This window comes from Triticum aestivum, chromosome 2B (genome assembly GCF_018294505.1).
Source record: "Triticum aestivum cultivar Chinese Spring chromosome 2B, IWGSC CS RefSeq v2.1, whole genome shotgun sequence".
Lineage (NCBI taxonomy): Eukaryota > Viridiplantae > Streptophyta > Magnoliopsida > Poales > Poaceae > Triticum > Triticum aestivum.
This window is the reverse complement of record NC_057798.1, coordinates 399,414,876-399,433,846: the sequence shown is the minus strand read 5'-3', so window position 1 is coordinate 399,433,846 and position 18,971 is coordinate 399,414,876. Positions and strand designations below refer to the sequence as shown.

Here is an 18,971-nt window from a genome sequence, read left to right as displayed (position 1 = left end):
TGCGATGGGCTCGGCAATGACATCTGTCCTGCCGTCCTGGCGGTCTTGGTCTTGTTGCACGGGAATGGAAACCTTTGGCTGATTCCTCGGGACTCCGAGTCTGCGCTTGCCTCCATAGCACCAAAGAGGAAACTTGCTCCTCTACACCCGCTGGAACCCACATGGCCTTGGTCTTCATGGCTTGCATCACCGCAACCTCATGAGGTCGAGCACCTGCATAGAAATCTCCGCTCCTCAGGAGGCAGCCTGGGAAGGCCGCTCTCTCCGGAGGTCTTGGCGTCATTCGCCTCACGAGGCTTGGCCCCTCGGGAGGGTCTTGACTTCTTGGGGTCATAGATGGGCTGTACCAGGCCGTTGATGAAGCCACACCGTGGGTCACAGGTAGGCAAGTCTGGGTACCCTGGTTTCCAGAACGCCAACAGTAGCCCCCGAGCCCAAGGCGCGCTCGGACTTGGCTTCGAGGCAAAGCCAAAGGGAAAGGGCGGAGCGCCACGGGCCCCAATTGCCTGCGGACCGAGTCAATGCGTGGTGCTTGATGGGACATGGACGTCTCCACTTTCCAGGCTACCTCGGCAACTGCCCGACTTGACAACTGCCTGTTGCATGTAGAAAGGCCATCATTGTGTGGGACGTGAGAGGCCGGCGGTTAGCCTTCCTTCGGCTATAAATGGGGGAGGGGTGGAGCCCCCAGCCCATCTTCATCTTCTCGCCCCTAGCTTCTCCTTCTTCTTCATCCCGTCATCTTGCGAGAGTGTTCATAGCACCAGTGAGGAGGTTCTCCACTGTGGAGAAGGGAAAAGCCCCTCAGGTGGAACCTGAGCTGCTCCCACCGAAGAAGATGCACGATTGCCCTCGTGATGCCACCGCAGCGCCCATGGCGACGCGACCACAAACGTGCTCCGTCGGTCTTCTCGGTCCGTGCGTATGCTCGCGCGCAGAGCCCAATCCACGGGAGCGGTGGCAGACGCCGCGAGGAGCGAAGCCGTGGAGGAGAACAAGCAGTGGCCGTACGACCACCCTGCTCGCGGACCCATGCCGAAGGCATGGCCCGTGAATTTGTGATGCAGGAGGCAATGCCGCCACGCACATGGATCCGGCTCCCGCGGTCTCTAGCAAGGGAGATACCGCCGCGGGGGCCCATCGAGTTGTGGCTGCAGCACGACGGGTGCCGCAGCCAGGCTTCAGAAGTGGAAGTTGAGGTCGTCGACTCCGGCGACGTCTTCATGACCCAGGGATGGGGTGCGATCGCCCAAGCCTGCCGCCCGGAGGGAGGTCACGCCATCCACTTCGAGTACGACGGAGCTTCGACGCTCTCCTTCAAGATCTTTGGCGAGGACGGCCGACGCCTGGAATGCTGCCCCAGGGGAGGCGGTCAAGGCGGTGAGGGCACCGGCGGTGAATTTGCCCTTGGCCTTGTCTGCGACTCCTCCGACAGCAGCGGCGCCTCATCCGGACTGGACTCGAGCGACGACGATAGCTACGAGCCACCGCGCCGCCGCGCCCGGACCTAGGGGGAGGATCAGCGCATCCGTGCGTCACTGGTGATGTCACCAAGGCCATGGTTCTTAGGAGGCTTTGCCTTTTGCTTCATTCCTGCGCGAAAATCATGACGGGCCCCGTGGGAGTATGTAAAAACTGTGGTGTTCGCACTTTAATGTTATCATTTCTGACTCGATGTCGCGTGCGCGTCTCTCGCCATGGCATGGTTCCCCCTTTCATTCTCGCGGTAGCTTAGTGCTCTACGCCGGCAGGACCCAGTCCCCAAGCAAGCTTCAGCTATCGCTGGTATGCCAGGTCGTGATGCTGTAGTCAAGGGAGGTGAGCGGCCCGAGGTCCGATAAGAGCTCCCGAGACGCAATGCTCAGGACGCCCCCTTTGGCGTGCAAGCGGCTCCCGAAAAGACTGAAAGGAAAGTTTCCTTGCCATAGCGAGATCACAAATGACAGAGTGTTGGTCATGAGGTCCACGCCTGCGAGTGCGAGGTGACTTATCTTGACAAGCTTGCAGTGGTTCCTTTGCTGTGTGGACGAACTTCTCGCACAATGTTAGGCCATGCCCTTCTCCTGATGACACCCCCTCTATAGGGATCCTGCCGACTCCATCTCCCCCGCTTGCCTGGGTGCTCTACGTCCTCGGGACTCGGCTCTCGAGCGAGGCTCAGTCGCTGCTGGACAAGGGGTGAGGGCCCGAGAGCCGGTAAGAGCCTCTGAGGCGATATGCTCAACCCCCCCTTTAACGTGCAAGCACTTGTGTGAGAAAAGAGTGGCTGGCCGCAAGGGGGTGCCCACGGGGGTTGCGCCCCTTGGCACGTAGCATAGCGCTCTTCCAAGGTTCGAGGTGTTGGCGAGGCCGTTGGTGGCCCTGTGAGTTAGCCGAAAACATAGCAGATAGTCGCGCTTGCTATCCTGCCGTTGATCTTTCCGCAAGAATACGAAGGCACTAAGGACCCGGTGAGGTGACGTGCACGGGGCCGGCTGCGAGCCAAAGCTGGGTCTCTTAGGTTTGTCAGCGCTGCAGGGACGGACCCAAGCATGGGCGCCGCACCAGCAGTGTAGCCCGTTGCGGGATGAGCAAGAGGCAGGTTAGCAACGCGTGGAAGCCGTGAGGGGGAGCTCCATAGATAACGAGACGGTAGGTGATAATATAAAGCAACTCATGAAAGGGTGAGGCCAGTTCTAATACATGCGCAAAACGATACACACTGTAGGGGCGGACCCGTACAGCTTGAAGATAATGCAGCCCGAGGGGCGCCCTCAACTGAACAAACCAAAAAGTCACCTGACACTGTTGCTATAGAAGTGTTGAAGTAGCTACAGATGCACGCCGCAGAAGTCATTCCTCATAAGCCAGCTGGCTCCTAAGTCCCGGGGGCTCCGGAGGTCGGGGGGGCTCGTGAGGTTCTGGCACCACTTCCGTTAGGATTACATGGCGACTGGCCTCGTGAGCTGCCAGAATGCCCTGCATGTAGCGCTGGTGCGAGGCAGCCGCATCCTGCAAGCCAAACGGCATGCAGACGTAGCTGTGGGGGTGGCCCCCACACCGGCCAACGCGGGGCGGCCAGAAGAGCTCCTGAGAAGCAGCTCCGTTGAGGCCTGGGATGTTGACGCAGAAGCGCATCTCGCCCACCCATGTCAGGAGCGGCAGCTGCACTGGATGACGCGGGGCGACGCTCGCCATGCATGGCTCGCGCCTCCTGAAGCCCCTCAACTGCCTTGGTGATGAATTCTTGAGCGCCTGGCGCCCCGCGCCTTGTGCCTTGCTCACGGAAGCGCGCGTTGAAACATGCCTCCACATGGTGCCCGAAGGCCTCCCTCGTGACGCTGGCTAGGTCAGAGGCCCTCCAGACAAGAGCCCTCGAGCCTGTCCTAAGAGGGGCGCTGGGCGCGCCTTCCTATGCAAGAGGGAAAGGCGCCCAGCAGTGGGCGCGGGGCCTGAGGCATGATCACGGGTACCCTAGCCCCCTGGCGTCCCTTAGAAAGGATTTACTTCTTCTTGGGGGTGGCCTCAGGAGGCAAGATGACACCCTCGCCATCGGAGTTCTCGACCGCTGCGGCCTGGTAAGCGCACTCAAGGGAGCACACCACATCCTTCTTATCACAGGCGACCATGATGATGCCGCCACTTCCCGACATCTTGAGGACATTGTAGCCATGGTGAGTTGCTACCATGAACTTGGCGAGGGCCGGATACCCGAGGATGGCGTTGTATGGGAGACGAATGTGGGCGACATCAAAGTCGATGAGCTCGGTATGGTAGTTGTCACACTTGCCGAAGGTGACAGGAAGGCGGACCTGTCCTATGGGGACGGTGGAGCCATTGGTCACCCCTGAGAAAGGCTTGGTGGGCAGAAGCTGGTCATAGGACACCTGGAGCATGTCAAACGTCTCGACGGAGAGGACGTTGAGCCCGCGTGCCACCGTCGATGAGAGTCTTGGTGACGAGGACATTGTTGATGGTGGGTGAGCAGAGCATTGGGAGCGCGCACGGCAGCGACCAAGCACTTGAGCTGGTCTGCAGAGTCGAAGGTGATGACGTACTTGGACCACCTGAGGGGATGCGACGCCTCAAGCTTGGGGAGGGCCGCGTTCACCTCACAAGTGAACTTCTTGAAGATGCAATGAGAGGCGGGAGCCTGAGCGCCACCCAGGATGCAGGCAATGGCACGAGGCTCTTGGAAGCCCCCAGCCCCATCGTCTTGGCATTGGTCGTCGTTCCTTCTTGGAGGCGGCAACAACAGAGGGAGGCCGGCGTTGCCCTGAGGATGATCCTCGCGAGGCTGGTCACGCCAGAGGCCATCGTGAGGTGGGCCCTGCCAGCGGTCCTCACGAGGCTGATCGCGCCAGTCCTGGCGAGGGTCGCTGTTGTCCCAGCGGCCTCCATCGCGGCCTCCTCCGCGGTTGTAGCCACGGTCGTTGCACTCGGGACGGCGGCCAAGACGTCCATCGCGGATTGCCCTGAGCTCCTGGCAGTCGTTGGTGTTGTAGCCATGGACATTGTGGAAGATGCATAATGGTCGCCTGCCCTTGGAGGATTCAGCGTGGTCGCAGCCATGCTTCACCTCAGGTTCTTCCGCGAGCATGGGGGGCCCTTGCACTTCACATCCTTAGCCTTGGCCTTCTTGTCCTCGGGATCGACCTCCTGAGGCTCCAGGAGGGAGAGGAGACCTTCCTCTGCCCCCCGCGCACCTGGCGGCCATGTTGAACATCTCCAGGGCCGAGCATAAGTCTTCATGGATGGCGTCCTCCTTCATATTGACGTCTCGGATGCCATCAGTGAATGCCGAGATGATGGCCTCGTCTGACACCTTCGGGATCTTGATGCGAACGTTGGTGAAGCGCTACATGTACTCGCGCAAGGTTTCGCCTGGATGCTGCTTGATGCGCCGCAGGTCGATGGCTGCGGGGGCGCGGTCGCAGGTACCCTGGAAGTTGGCGATGAAGCGCTAGTGGAGCTCGTCCCAGGAGGAGATTGACCCCACCGGGTGGTCCAGGAGCCATGAACACGCGCCATCCTCGAGGGCCATGGGGAACCAGTTCGCCATGACCTTCTCATCACGGTTTGTCATGTCGATGCTTAGCTCGTAGAGCTGGAGGAACTCAGCGGGGTCAGGGGTGCTGTCATAGCGTGAAGGCAGATCTGGCTTGAACTTGCCGGGCCAAACGACGCGTCACAGCTCCAGGTTGAAAGCATGACAACCTACCGCACTCACATGGGCCAGTCGCAGGGGAGGAGCCTGATCTTGACGCACGTGCGCCGCCGCCTCCGGTGGCATGCTATCTAGATGTGGCGGTGCTGGAAGTGCACGCGCTTCTCCTTGGGGTCGCTGCACCACCTGGCAGCTTGCTTCATCGCGCGTCAGTGCCCTGCGCGACAGGTCGCCCTAGGGTGCTTCATGCTGGGGCTCGGGGACGACGTCGCTCCTATGAGGTGCGCCATGGGCCACCTCGCCACCTGGGACGAGGGAGGCAGCGAGCAAGACGGGGCAGGGGCCTCTCTAGTGGCACTGACAAGCTCGTCGATGTGGTCAAGCCAATCCTCATAGAGGTCGTTGGCCGAGCGATAGCGCAGAAGCTCGCATGCCATGAGCAGCGTAGCCTACGCGTTCGCCGGCCCACGACGAGCATGAGAAGACGACACAGCGGCTGGGCTAAGCGACGGAGTTGCAACGTGACCAACACGACACACGGAAGGTGGCATCGACGAGTCCTGCTGCTAGTGGGCCGCGGGACCGGTGGCGACGTTGGCTGCAGTGGAAGGGGAGCGGCGAGGGGCGCCGTTGCCCACGAGTGCCGTCTGAGCGACCATAGCGGCCCGACATTTGGCACGGACACAGAGAGCGCTGGCCATAGGGACGACGGACCGGAAGCGGAGCGAATGGTGGAGAAGAGGCTTCGACACGCCCCTACCTGGCACGCCAAATGTCGGATTCAGGGCTCCGCGGACCCAAGAAAAGGTTCAAACTCTGGGGCGTGTGTGAAGAACTCAACTCCTTCAGCCCACCAGTTCGTCGCCCCCACGGCCTAGCTCGATGAACAAGGAAGAAGATGGACACGACAATTTACCCAGGGTTAGGCCACCTTGCGGTGTAAAACCCTACTCCTGCTTTATGGTGGATTTGCCTCACGAGGGGCCGATGATGAACTAGTACAAGGGAAGAACAACCTCGCGAGGTCTGCTCTGGTGTGGATGTGAGCTGGAGGGATTTGCCCCCTTGCTACGGTGGTGGCTAACCTATACTTATAGTGGCCTTGGCCCTCTTCCCCCAAAATGTAGGCGGGAAGGGATCCCACAACGGCCAATTCGGACAGGGATAAGTAGTACATCTTATCCTAACAGAAGGTGGTCTTCTCGTGCAAAGCTCCTGATTGTGACGCTATGGTGGGCTCGCGATGACATCTGTCCTGGCGGTCTTGGTCTTGTTGCACGAGAATGGAAACGTTTGGCTAATTCCTCGGGACTCCATGCCTGCGCTTGCCTCCATAGCACCAAAGAGGAAACCTGCTCCTCTACACCCGCTGGCACCCGCCTGGCCTTGGTCGTCATGGCTTGCGTCACTGCAACCTCATGAGGTTGAGCACCTGCATAGAAATCTCCGCTCCCCAGGAAGCAGCCTAGGAAGGCCGCTCCCTCCGGAGGTCTTGGCGTCGTTCGCCTAGCAAGGCTTGGCCCCTCGCGAGGGTCTTGACTTGTTGATGTCGTAGACGGGCCGTACCAGGCCGTCGATGAAGCCACGCCGTGGGCCGAGGCAGGCAAGTCTGGGTACCCTGGTTCCCAGAACGCCGACAACTGCGTCGTTGGATTTCTTAAGAAACACGCTTTGTTTCAAAATGTAAGGTATATAATTTTTTTGAAAAAGTCAAACTATTTAAGTTTGATCAAATTTATTGAGAAATATATCAAAATCCATAATATCAAGTTGGTATCATAGATTCATCATGAAATCAATTTCCATTCCTTTTGGTTTAATATTGTGGATGTCGATATTTTTTGCTCTGAACTTCAAAATTAAAGAATTTGATTTTCAGAAAGAAATAATACCCTTTATATTTGAAATTTATGCAATATTTAGTTTGGCGGTTGAGGGAGATGGTGTAGTGTGTTTATTTTTCTATTTATAATGCGGTGATTTGATGGGCCTTTCATTGATGGGGACATGACTACCTTGGATATGACCAAAACTATTGCATACATGCATATTTGTCAGGTGATTTCTAGTGCAAACTATTCAATAATCTATTTATATTATCCAGAACAAAAATACTTCACACACTTTTGTGTTTTGTCTAATTGTAGGTGTATGGGATATTTGTACAATCCACATATGAAGATAAGGAAGAAAGAGATGTTTATTTGCTGTTCAAAAAGTTCTCTCACGTCACTTTTGGCCCAAGAGAAGATAGAGTCCAAGTCTCTCACGTTCTGGACTCAGATTTGGACTGCACAGACATACCTAACTCAAAACGTCAACAACGTTTTCATACGGACTCCGAATTGGGTGATTCTTTTTTTGTTGGAAAGTAGATTTCGTGCTCTTTCCACACCAATTGGATTCACCTTAAAATTCGTCCGGAGCGTTGAGTTATGGATGAAACAATCGGATGCTGCAGCAGAATCCGAGTCAAACTACAAGTCCAAAGGTGTTACGTCACCTCCACTTGGGCCCATTGGCCTTGTACGACCTAGGGTTAGTTTAAGGCCGGCTTGGGACGTCCTTCCACCTCTTTGGCCGCCATATAAGTAGATCTATCTAGTAGCTTTTTCCTTGGGATTTGTTTAGTTAAAAGTTAGCCATTGCAACTTCGTGTACTTCGTTTGTGTCCAACGACCAGACCAAGACCGCTTACGGATCCCCACCTTTATCAATACTTCATATATACTTGCAATATTCAGATTGTTTTTATCATATTCTTGCTTGTTCTTCGATTGCTTGCAGGAATAGACCTCCGTGGTCAGGTTGATTGTGCTCTGGCGTGGTCAATAACCTCTCGGAGTTGGTTTAGCGATTGCTAAGGCGCAACGTCATGCACGTTTGTAGTCGGATCGTCAAAGTCGATTTTCACCAAAGCGATATCCATCATCTCATCAAAAGACAGGACACCTTTGCCTCTATCAAGTGGTATCAGTTTTCAGGTTGCTCGGTGAGAATTTCCAGTCATTCCTAGATTAGATTTATTTTCTTACCTATTGTCCAAGAAAAAACCACAAAAAAAATTAGATCTATTCATCCTTTGTCCTAGCCAGTCTGAGCCTTTGCAATTTTCGTTTCATTGTTTGCATTATTGAATTATCGGTTACATCGTCGTGTCGAGTTGCTGGTCTTAGTGTCTAGTTCCTTTAGAGTTTCGAGTTTTGTTCACATTAGTCACGTCGCCGCTGCATCATTATCCCTTCCGTTGTCCATCATATCATCCATCAATTTCCACCACGTGTTACGCACTGTTCATTGTCATAATCCTAGTTGAGGTCATTCACATCTTCGCCTGATCCAATCTGCATCTTATCTAGTTTGTCTTGGAAAGAGGGAGAAAAAAAGAGAGAAAAAAAAGGAAAGAAAAAAAGAAAAAAGAGAGAGAAAGAAAAATAAAAAAAAAGTATGAGGAAAAAAAAGAGAAAAAAAACAAAGTTCAGATCTATCTAGACTCAATCTCGTAGCTGAATTCAGATTGGAATCTGTTTTGTGCACTGCTCAGTAAAACAGGCATAACTTCCTCATACGAAGTCCGTTTTGGCTCCACGAGTACTCAAATTAAAGCTAGAGATGAGACGCATCTAAATAGTTGCAGAAGCTAGTTCAATATTTTGCACCTCAAAATCGGCTTCTAAATAGGTCTTTTTGCCCTCCAAAGTTCGCGAACACAGCTTATTCCAGTTTTTCAAGTCAGTTTTAGAATTTTTTGACTCCTCATATCAACTCGGAATTGAGTTATTCTTTTTGCATTGGAAAGCTTGAGTTAGTAGCATTCTTTGAAAAAAATTATAAGAAAATTGGCTCAAACTTTTCAAGAGGAAAGTTGGAGAGAGTTGTTGTATATCCTTCTTGGCAGTTGTTTTTCATCATTATCTTCACTACCGTTGTGATCTTCACTTATATCTTGCTGTCCAGAGCTACTTGGTATCCTTGATTGATGCTAGTTGTGCTACGCCGTGACCTCATTAGTGTTCTAGGCTCGCGTCTCTAGTCCGGTCTAGCCTAGGACCAGCACAGTACCGTTGTTGAGCGTTTATTCAACATTGCATCTTTGAATTGATTAGTGCTAATCTTTTGCTACCATATATAGCCAACCCAGCTCCACATATTTCTACACTGTGTATACATACGTTCCCCTGGCAATCTCTTTACACAATCTTTGGAGTTATTTGACATCGCTGGTTGCCTGTCACCACCTGCCGCATGGTAAGAACTTGTAAGATATTGATATTTGCTTTACTGTGAGCACTTTACAACCACATCCTAGTAGTTCATAGGAACATTATTCTCGAATTTTATTTCCTGTCTCTACTAATCATGACAGGTTCCGGAGATAGAAGTTCTTGGACGACGGACACATCTTCACCATCACGAGAGTTGGGACAACACACACAAGCACATGGTCAGGTTATCTCTTTACCGTCATTTGAGGGTAGATTTAATCCTGCTATTTATCTAGCTTGGGAGTTTGAAGTAGAACAAGTTTTTAGTAACCATGACTTTTCTGAACTTGAGCGAGTACGAGCTGCCACTAGAGCATTTACTGGCTTTGCTTCTGTTTGGTGGAGTGTGCATTGTAAGAAAAACATTGATAACCAACCCACAACTTGGAAAGATTTGAAACATGTAATGAGACAACAATTTTTCCCTCCTTACTATCGTCGTGAATTGCTTCGCAAATTTGAACAATTTAAACAAGGCAATAACACTATTCATGCTTACTACCAAGAGTTCAAATCTTATATGCATCATTGTGACATAGAAGAATCTGAGGATGATACAATGAATAGATTTTTTGGTGGTTTGAACCATAATATTCAGGCAAGATTTCAGTATATTCCTCGTTGCATTACTGGTATGTATGTTCGTGATTGTACCTTTGAGAGACAGTTACAGGAGGATGCATTGGGTGACTACAACAACTACTATTCCAGTTCATGCTCACCACCGTCGGTTGGTTCCTCCACTATTGCACCTACTAGCGCAGCCCCACCTCGGATTGTGAGCGCGACATCATCTCAAGAGTATGGTGCATTGTCTACGTCTGTACCTACATCAGCTACGTCTTTGCGACAAGGTAACAGTAAAGGTATTGATGATATAACTTCACATGAGAATGATGCATCCCTAGTTAACTTGAATGCATCATGTGTTGAGTTACCTGGTGATTTGAGCACAACACCTATTTTAGAGAATCTTGATAACGTCATGAATGCGTCATGTGATCAAACAACTGAAATACCAACAATTTTGAGTGCACCCATTGAATTAACTGTTGATGCAAAAGAATCAATGTTTAATCATTTTGATGACCTCTAATCTTGGTGATGATTTTGTGTTGAATGACTTATTGCATGTTTGCTTATTTAAGCATGTTGTAGCATGTAAATTTGATGCAAGTAAGGTTTATTCATCAATGTTGGGATGGTTTAATGATGAACATTGTCGATCTTTTGAAATGAATAAGAGCTTCACTTATATGTGCAAACTGAGTTGTAATATTTTCATGCCTTCTACTTCTTGTGCTAATTTTTTAGCTTTAGATTTTATGAATTATGCAAGTTACTCATCTATTCATGTGTCATATATGCAAAAATCGAGGAAAGTAAAAATGGATGACATATACATATACAACATGTACACCTTGTCTCTTTTGTTTGCCACATTTCAGATTAAGCAACGCCGAGGACGACTTTATTTTCAAGAAGGGGAGGATGATGAGGACATGACTACCTTGAATATGACCAAAACTATTGCATACATGCATATTTGTCAGGTGATTTCTAGTGCAAACTATTCAATAATCTATTTATGTTATCCAGAACAAAAATACTTCACACACTTTTGTGTTTTGTCTAATTGCAGGTGTATGGGACATTTGTACAATCCACATATGAAGATAAGGAAGAAAGAGATGTTTATTTGCTGTTCAAAAAGTTCTCTCACGTCACTTTTGGCCCAAGAGAAGATAGAGTCCAAGTCTCTCACGTTCTGGACTCAGATTCGGACTGCACAGACATACCTGACGCAAAACGTCAACAACGTTTTCATACGGACTCCGAATTGGGTGATTCTTTTTTTGTTGGAAAGTAGATTTCGTGCTCTTTCCACACCAATTGGATTCACCTTAAAATTCGTCTGGAGCTTTGAGTTATGGACGAAACAATCGGATGCTGCAGCAGAATCCGAGTCAAACTACAAGTCCAAAAGTGTTACGTCACCTCCACTTGGGCCCATTGGCCTTGTACGACCTAGGGTTAGTTTGAGGCTGGCTTGGGACGTCCTTCCACCTCTTTGGCCGCCATCCCTTACTCCTATATAAGTAGATCCATCTAGTAGCTTTTCTTTGGGATTTGTTTAGTTAAAAGTTAGCCATTGCAACTTCATGTATTTCGTTTGTGTCCAACGACCAGACCAAGACCGCTTACGGATCCCCACCTTTATCAATACTTCATATATACTCGCAATATTCAGATTGCTTTTATCATATTCTTGCTTGTTCTTCGATTGCTTGCAGGAATAGACCTTTGTGGTCAGGTTGATTGTGCTCTGGCGTGGTCAATAACCTCTCGGAGTTGGTTTAGCGATTGCTAAGGCGCAACGTCGTGCACGTTTGTAGTCGGATCGTCAAAGTCGACTTTCACCAAAGCGATATCCATCATCTCATCGAAAGACGGGACACCTTTGCCTCTATTATTCATAGTGTGGTATGTGTCATCCGCTAACCAACGTACTCCCTCCGTCCTTGAAGGACCGCACTTCCTACTTTGTTGGAGGGTCAAACTATCTCAAAGTTTGACCAAGTTTATGCAAAAATATATTAATGTTTGTGAAACCAAATAGTTCTACGATGAAAATATATTTTACGATTAATCTAATGCTATTAATTTGATGACATAAATGTTAGTGTATTATTGTATAAATACATTCAAACATAAAAAAGTTTGACTTTCCAACAAAGTTGGAAGTACACTCTTTTAAGGACGGAGAGAGTATATTTATATGGGAGCATGTATTATATTGGTGTTACAATATTACATGATTGCTTTATTTTGTCTATGTGGTGGAAAGGTGCGCGGGATTAATATATTTTTATAGGATGATTGCTGCTGATTGATTTGAAAAATTATTGGTTCTGTCAAAATCATAAACCAAATCCAAAATTGATTACATGAACTGAATGAAAGAGCTTCAAAATTAGAGAACATATAGAATTAAAAGAATTGCATAGGAGAGTTCCTTGAGAAATTATTGACCCAGTCAAAATCGGATGAACCAATCCTAATTTGAAGACCCAATTAATTGTGAGGGTTTAAAAATTAGAAAGCATAATGTATAGTATAAAAGAATTGAATGAGAGAGCTTTGATAAATTGTTGACCCGATCAAAATCGGATGACCAAATTTTAATTGAAGACCTCAATTGAATGTGTGCCCTTTAAAACTAGGGAGCTTAGTGTTATAGAGGATTTGAAAACAAGATTTTTTTTGAGACAATTTTTAGAACAAGAATGACCTCAAGTGACCAGCCCGATAGCATAACCCACAAAGGGCCCGAAGTTTGACCCAACTTGCGTTGCGTCAGCCCAGCAGCCCGCTCAACGCACACCATCCCCTCTCCCACAACGACGGCGCGACCACCCCCTCTTCACTCTTTTCTCTACCCTCTCCTCGCTGCCGTGGCGGCTCTCCCCTCCCCTCCTCCACGCCGCAACCAAAACCCTAAACCCTAGCATCAGCTCCACCCCGCCGGCGCCGAGATGGCGGACACGGTGCAGTACCGCCTCGAGCGGATGTCCGATGAGCTCGACGACCTCGAGCGCCGGGGCCTCTTCACCCGGGCCGAGCTCGCCGAGGTCGTGCGCCGCCGCCGCGACTTCGAGTTCCGCCTCCGCCGTCACTCCCCGCGCAAGGCCGACTTCCTCGACTACATCGCCTACCTGCTCCGCGTCGACGCTCTCCGGGACCTGCGCAAGCGCGCCATCATACGCGCCACTCCTAACCCTACCCACTCCGACGAGGACAACGGCACGAACGAGGATGGCAAAAAGAGGAAGAAGAGGAAGAAGAAGTGGGCCAAGTCCATCTCCGACTTCGCGGGAGTCCTCCGCGTCCTCGACGTCTACAGGATGGCCACCGTCAGGTTCAAGGGCGACCTCGACCTCTGGTTCCGCTACCTCGAGTTCTGTCGCCAGAAGGGCCACGGCCGGATGAAGCAGGTAGGCATCAAATACTTACCTGTCCACAATACGGCGTCAAATAGTGCTTAGTTGTGCCGACGAGGATCAAAGTTGTCAGCTTTCTATATAGAGCTCTTCGTGCAGCAACTAATTTGTGGGAAATTGTAATATTTAGGGCTGCAGCGTGTGCACACACAGTGAGAGGTTATGATTGGGGTTCGTCATGCTTGATTTCATCGCTGATGAGTTGCTCTTGTTCTCGACTTGAAAAGTTCGAGGTATTAAGTAGCGGGCTAAATAGTTTAGCAGCGGCCTGCTATAGCGGGCTAGGGGAATCTAAACTATCTAGTGGATTGTAGAAAAAACGAGGAAGAGGCTATCTAAACTAATTTGTGGGAAATGAGGAATTTGCACATTTAGATGAAACGAGGAGGACGAGACGGAGTCGAAGACGACGGGGAGAAGCAGGTCCTGCTGCCGAAGATTGAAGTCACCGCCTTCGCCGTCACTTCCGCTGATCTGATTCGCTGCTGCTGGTGCCAAGAACTGAGGTTGGGTTTGTCCTAGCGCTATAGGTGAGCGAGTAGATGTGTGTGTGTGTGTGTGTGTGTGGGTGGGTGGGTGGGGGGGGGGGTGATGCTAGATTGCGCGCCATCCCGCGTTGGCAGATTTTGGTCTTCCGCCATCTCCGCGCCTATTCGTCCCCGCACCGCAACGTATGCCGTGTCCCATTTGCGCCCGACTCAGCCTAGCTCGCTGGAAACGGTCGATTCGAGCGTTCCTAGCGAGCCAGGTTCTGGGCTGCTTTAAGGTTTGTGAGCATGTGAGCCAGGCCCCGTGTATGGTATCAAACACGTGTTTTTTGCACCACGTGGGCCTGTTTGAGGGATGCAGCCTACCGAAAGCCTTCCCAATATCTGGATCTAAGCTGCTCAAAACAACAAACACACTCTTACTGGGACCCACTCGCCTAATCCGTCCATGATGCACCAGACTACCAGAGAGCTATATTTGTAGGGAGCTTAGTATATTTATAGAGATGTAAATTCGTAAACCCATAAATATGATGTTCACTGAAGCAGCCGCAGTATGCAGCCGCCTCAGACTCGGCAGTCTTTTGGGTGGAGAAGAGAGGAGAATGGCTAGTCTAGGCTTCCTAATCATTGGTGCTGGTTTATGGATTGGGTTTTGGGCTCATGATGGAAACTGGCGCGGGCTTCTTTTCTAGCACTCTGACTGTCAAATTTGAAATAGCGGCGCTAAGTTCCTCCAACTGCTATGGTATTTAGCAGAGGTTAGAGGTGCTTCAGTGGGCGTAGCTGCAGTAGCAGTAGAAACCGCATCGCCGTAGCGGGAGTTCGTCTAAAATGCTATACAGGTGCTACAGCCTGCTATTTTTTCCATGCTTGAAACTATGTGATTTTGGGATGGGCACAAACATTTGTTTATGCTTGGAAACTTCGGAAAGTTGAGATGGCCTTCTGAGCACTCTGGATTGGTGAGCTTAGAAATTTAGCGCCAAGTAGGATGCGCGTTGTAATTTTGGGTGAATATTTATGCCAGGTAAATTGCCTTATGCGTCCAATTGCTATACATTAGACTGGAAAATTCAACTGCTGGTTCCAGGCCTGCATGGAATTGATTAAGGTGCCGGTTGAGTTCTGAAAGTGGTCATGACCTTACTGATTTGGAATGGCATATACTGAAAGTTTGCCCTCTACAAGCGGGTAAACAGTTGTTGATGCCCAATAATTGTTTCCTGGTTAATGATGAGTATCCTGATTTGCCTCCCAAACAAGGTGGGGTTACAAGGGTGCCATCTGGGGTTCCGAATCTCAGCAGTAATGTGCATATTACCAAGAAGTTTTTGAGAAAGTTGAATTTGGGTGAAGGTTTTCGTAGAGTAGGCGTAGGGATATCTTGAGCCAAAAGTTAAACCCCTGTACAACTAGCTATGGATTATGGAGGTGGACCATGGGGCAGTGGTAGTGCTGGCAGCTATCTTGGCGGTGGTTGCTGGGGCGAATACAGGGATATATGTGGTAATAATGGGATGAATACTTCATGGATCCAGATTTGGTGAATAATCACCTATTAGGTGTTGCTGCATCAGTTTGAGGATTTCTGGAGGGATAAGACAAGAAAGCTGTAGTGGAAATGATTGTGGCGTGTTTCATTTCGGATTATCATGTAAACTTATAAGTTTTGTGGCACTATGAGGTCACCATGTAGGGGTATGTATTTGATTAAGAAATGTGATGTGTATTTTGCGCCATTAATTGACAAAAGGCTGGGGTTTTCATGTTCTTTATATGCCAGTCGTTTGTTGAGTGTGGAATCTGCACTAAGATTTAGGTTAGAGTCTATCAAAACCATAAAGGTTAGGCGATTTTCTTGTTCTTTTGTGCCTGCTTATAGTTGCATTTTGGGTTGGTGACTGTTGATAAGATAAGTGAATTTGTAAAGATTCATTTTGTGGTCCAGCGCAAGATATAAAACTGTTAAATGCGGGACTGACTTAGTATTAATGTTAGTATTCTCATGTTTGTTATTTTATTTGCAGGTTATGGCGCAAGCCATTCGTTACCATCCCAAGGTTCCTGGGCTTTGGATGTATGCAGCAGCGTGGGAATTTGATCAGAACTTGAATGTTGCTGCAGCACGTGCACTTATGCAGAGTGGTCTCAGATCTTGTCCAGAATCTGAAGATATGTGGATTGAATATCTTCGCATGGAGCTTACCTACCTTAACAAGCTTAAGGCTCGAAAGGTAGCTCTTGGGGAGGATGTGAAGACACTGCAAAAAAGTACTGATGATTCGGGTCAGTGGAAAGAGGAGAACAAAGAATTGTTCATGTCACTTGATGAACAAGGTGACAGTCCCAAGGAGTCTGGCTTGGAGGATGTTGCTTTGGAGGACAAGGAAGATCTATTTTGGCAGCAAGGAGTGTTAATCATACGAACAATTTATCATGGTGCTATGGAAGCTCTTCCGTCAAGCTTAACCTTGAGGAAGAAAATTTTGGATATATTAAATAGTGTTGAGCTGGCACATTCTGAAGAGCTGAGGTTAGAGGTCATGGATGACCTGAAGAAAGATTTCTCTCATAATGAGGACTACTGGGATTGGCTCGCTAGGCTTCAGCTTAGTGACTCCACTAATTCCAGTACTTTGAATAAAAAGGAAGCTGTATTGAATAAGCTTAACAAATCAATTCAGGTGAAAAATTATGCCATCACTTTATTACTTATTCTCCATCACAAATTATCAATGGAAGTAAATCTTTTTGAATTCCTTCAGATGAAAAAGGCACATACTTGTTGATTAATGTACCTTGGTCATCTGTTCCTGTAATGAAATGCTTGCTGGATGGTAGTTTTGCCCATGTCTTGATTAGTGCTAAGTTGATGTTCATGGTAAGTAGTATCACTATATGCTTGTCATAAAAGTGTTGGTCAAAATTTGATATTTCAGCTGGACTTGTCCATACAGTAGATTGCTTACCCTATAGCTAGTAGCCCCTTAAGCTCAGCACAAACAGCGCCGATTTTGATACACCATCTCACAGTATTTTTTCCCAAGATATCAGTGTTACTGATTGTTCATTGAACACAATATTTTGAACGTTCTTAATACGTGTCTTTGATTCTAGGTGTATGATGAAGCTGTCAGAAAGTTGCCTACTTCCAAAATGTACTCCCTGTATGCAAACTTCTGGTTGGGTGTTGTATTCTCCGACAGAGAGGACTCCATCTCATTATTCCGTGATGCTGATTTTGATGCTTCAGAATTCACTTCAGCTATACTGCAAGTTTTTGAAAATGCTGAATCGTGTGGATGTCTCTCCGAGGATCTTGCCTGCCAGTATGTCTCACTTTGTTTGAAACTTGGAAGGTCGGAGGAAGCACCTGAAAGATTGGAGGAAGCTAAGAATCTCGCAGAAAAGCTCTGCAGTGGTCCTCTTTCACAGGCTGCAAATCTGTGGAACTTGAGAGCTTCTATAGAGATAAAGTCACTTGCTACTGCTACCGGCAGTGCTTCCTTTAGTGAGGAGAATCTAAGTTCTCTGTTTGATTTATTTAATATTGTACTTCCGAAGTTATCCATAACCAAGGCTGAGGGACTCTGGCATACGGTATGTCTAGCCTTATCTTGTGCTTTCCTAATGATCATGTCTCTCTAGTTTTCAGAAATTTATTCCGTTGTCTCTAGACCTATCCTACCAAAAAATTAACTTTTGCTCCTCTGTTCTAGACTTCTAGTGTGGATGTGTGATTATGGTTATGGATTTATTACTTTTATATCAACTTTAGTATGGCATATGCTCCTTGTCTTCTATTTCATTTGTCTCATTGATATGCATTTTACTTTCTATGTCAATATCTTACATATTGTTATACTGATTGGACTACTTGTCTGTAAATGTGATGAAATTGCTTGTAATTGCATTGCAGGCGATGAAATTGTTTTCTCATGAAAAGATATATTTCGAAAAGCTGGTGAAATGTGCAATGCTATCATTAAGTTCAGCTGGTGGGAGTGATTGTGGAGCTTCAGTCTCTTCAGCTTTTATCGGATGGGTTTTGCAGAAAGATGGTATTAAGCAAGCTAGGAAAATGTATAAGAGGTATGAAATTAATGGTCCTTCAGTGATACCATTTGCAATGCTAATGTTGAGTTGCCATGCTCATTACATGAGTGAAATGAGCAGAGCATTTCTAGCAATTTCTCAGTGTTTTGACATTGAGCCTAACATGCTATGAATTAACGGTTTTAGATTTTGTCATAAGTGCAGAGAGGTTCCTTCAGAAATATTTCTTGTACTTAGTTCAGATGTATTATCAGTCTTCATTGTCCCCTTTCATTACAATTAACTCATGCATTGGAGGTCTAACAGAGATGAGTTTAGTCGATATTTCGTTGTTGGGAGACCTAAGATCGGTTCATGCAGTGGGTTGTATGTGACATTGAGGGGGCATGTTTCTGACACTCACGCGTCCATGCAGATTTTTGGCTTTACCGCGCCCCAGTCTTAAGTTCTTCCAGTTCTGCATAGAGCTGGAAGCTAACCTTGCATCAATCGGAAACAATGATGGCCTTGTAAACGCGCGCAAGCTCTATGACTCAGCAATCAGCCTCTATCCACAAGAAAGGGAACTATGGAGGAAGTACTACAATATGGAGTTGACGGTATGGTTACATATTGGCAATTAGACTCTTTTTTCCTCGTTTACGTGCAGGTGGGAACATTTGAGACATTTGTATTATGTAAACAGGTGGGAACATCAGAAACATCAAATGCTATCTACTGGCGTGCCCGCAAGGTGCTCAATGACTCCACCGCGCTCGACATTCCCCGTAGTTAGCAACCTGTCCCCATATGTACCATGTAATACCATTTTTGATTGTATTGATTTGTCTGTTGCTATAGGCATATGTAAGTCAGACTTGACATAAGTTTTGGCTTTTCCTTTTTTGTCGGTCCGAAGAATTTTATGGGATGTTCTGAGTAAACTGGAATAGCTTGTGTTTGCGAAAACAGTCCACCACCTGTTTATCTACTACAAATTGTTGCGAGGGCAGCGATAAGGGCAGTTTCTGTT

General features: G+C 48.3%; 1 protein-coding gene across 1 annotated transcript; it reads left to right on the top strand.

Annotated features, from left to right (window-relative positions):
- Nucleotides 1–12,818: 12,818 nt before the first annotated feature.
- On the top strand, nucleotides 12,819–18,909 carry LOC123045127 (U3 small nucleolar RNA-associated protein 6 homolog). Its single transcript, XM_044468072.1, has 6 exons — nucleotides 12,819–13,406; nucleotides 15,931–16,587; nucleotides 17,021–17,503; nucleotides 17,823–17,995; nucleotides 18,375–18,558; nucleotides 18,645–18,909. Exons 1-6 carry the CDS (start codon nucleotides 12,948–12,950, stop codon nucleotides 18,732–18,734), a joined length of 2,046 nt encoding a protein of 681 aa, XP_044324007.1. The 5' UTR covers nucleotides 12,819–12,947; the 3' UTR covers nucleotides 18,735–18,909.
- The last annotated feature ends 62 nt before the right edge of the window (nucleotides 18,910–18,971 follow it).